This window comes from Egretta garzetta, unplaced genomic scaffold (assembly GCF_000687185.1).
Source record: "Egretta garzetta isolate BGI_Z169 unplaced genomic scaffold, ASM68718v1 scaffold110, whole genome shotgun sequence".
NCBI classification, from domain to species: Eukaryota; Metazoa; Chordata; class Aves; order Pelecaniformes; family Ardeidae; genus Egretta; species Egretta garzetta.
In genome coordinates this window covers 146,416-148,208 of record NW_009258263.1, presented here as the reverse complement: position 1 = coordinate 148,208, position 1,793 = coordinate 146,416, and the positions used below count along the sequence as shown (strand labels likewise).

At 53.5% G+C, this 1,793-nt stretch overlaps 1 protein-coding gene across 1 annotated transcript in view; it reads right to left on the bottom strand.

Moving 5' to 3' along the window:
- CADM1 (cell adhesion molecule 1) overlaps nucleotides 1–1,793 on the bottom strand; it is a 73,374-nt gene that overhangs the window by 39,297 nt on the left and 32,284 nt on the right. Inside the window, exon 6 of the mRNA XM_009646595.1 lies at nucleotides 700–799. Within this exon, the coding sequence (XP_009644890.1) occupies nucleotides 700–799 (100 nt within the window). The remainder of the gene's footprint in view (nucleotides 1–699; nucleotides 800–1,793) is intronic.

The window sequence follows — 1,793 nt, the reverse complement described above, 5'->3', positions numbered from 1 at the left end:
TAACTCCTCAGCTCTGGGCACGCTACCCAGGAGACGCTGGCACGTTTCAGGAATGTTTGCAGAAATCTCATGAGCATGACGAAAATAAAAAAGGGTAGTAAACACTTGACAGCCCTAAATCCAAGCGGAAGAAGGAGGATTTAAAAACAGAAAAAAAAAAGTCAACAAAACTTAGAACAACAATGAAAGCGTGGAAGAAAATCTACCCTCCCTCGCCAGGGCTTTCCTGAGGCATAAATCTCTTCAGCTCTGTCAGAAAGCCTCGAGGGCAGGGCAAGAGGAGGAGCAAGACTAAAACTGGCCTTTCGTAAAGCCCACACAGGGCATCGGAAGGGAGGAAAACCATCGCCTAGCGGAGACGAGCAGGAGGACGGCCGGCCTTACCTTGGGCATCCATTGCACTTTTACCAGTGCTCAATTCTTTGGTGCCGGCACCCGACAGGGCCTCCGGCCTCGCCGTTGCAGATTCATAGCAGGAGATTGCACCCACGCCATTCCCCGGGAAGAGGCGTGCCGGCGCGGGACCCTCCCTTCTGCACCCGAGGGCTGGCTGCCCCGCGGCCCCAGAGAGCTCGCGCCCTCAGCCATCCGCCAGAGCCTGCGACAGCAGCGGAGGCCAACCGGCGCCTGCGCGCTCCTGCAGCCCGACCCCGGCGCTGCCGGGCAACCTGGGCCGTCCCGGGGAAGCGTCCAACTTACTGTGGTTTTCCAAAAGCTGCGCACGTCAGTTCAAGCGGCTCCCCTTCCCTCGTGAGGCCTTGCACCGGGTAATTCTGAGAAACCCGCACTTGAGGCTTATCTGCAGGAGAAAAACATCATCCCGTAAGCGGTCGAGTCGAACCGGCTCGGCTGCGCGCGCCCGAAGCGAGAGGGGGTCGCCGGCGCCTTTTTTTGCGCTTTGCTGCGCCGGAGTTTATCTCTGAACCCGCTCAAGCTAAAAGGAACCCATTTGCCTTCACGCTGAGGCGAAACCAGAGGTATCTGCGATGGGTTTTATCGGACATCGTCTATCTGTGGCGTCCACGCGGGTTAACGGGTCGGGCTTTACAAGAGAGGCTCGTTAGAAACACAAAAACTGAAGTCACGGGCGCCGCTGCTCGTGTTTAAACAACAGAAGGTTTCATTTCGTCCACACGAAGCGCTTCTAAACCCTAAAATAAACACAGAGAGCGAAGGCTTTACGGTTAGGGAGCCAGCTCAGAACCACGCCGGTACGACCCTGCGGGGGGAAAAGCGCCAAAGCGCAAACCTGGAGTCCCCAATTAAAAAATTCATTACCTCCTCCAACTGAAACACGGATTAAAAACGCCACCTAAGCTGTAGCTAAAACGTTATCGGCACGAGAGATCAATTTAATGCTACCAATGCCATTAAGCCGTATATATTTTTCAGGAATTTACTCGACTGTAAAGAACAAAGGCAAAAAAATCAGCGTGCGTAAAGGTTGAAGCCATTTAAATGTTTCTGTTTCCTTGGAGAGCAACTGCTACCAAAAATACCGGCTTGCTGCATTTTATTAACCGTGTTTAACTCATTAACATGCTTCCTATGGAATAATAGAGATTAGGCAGAAAAAACCCCGTGTCAGGCTTTAACCAATTTAAACTCTCATAATTTTCAGTAATGGAATAAGCTACACGAGTAAATCCCCTCCCGAGATGAGGAGACCGCAAACATTTCATGAACTAATCCCCGTTACGGACGCTCCTCGCAGCTATGGAGCGCGGGCGTCTCCGCAGGCTGGGGACCGCGACGCTCTGGGGGTGCGGGGTCCCGGCCCCTCGGGAGGCGCG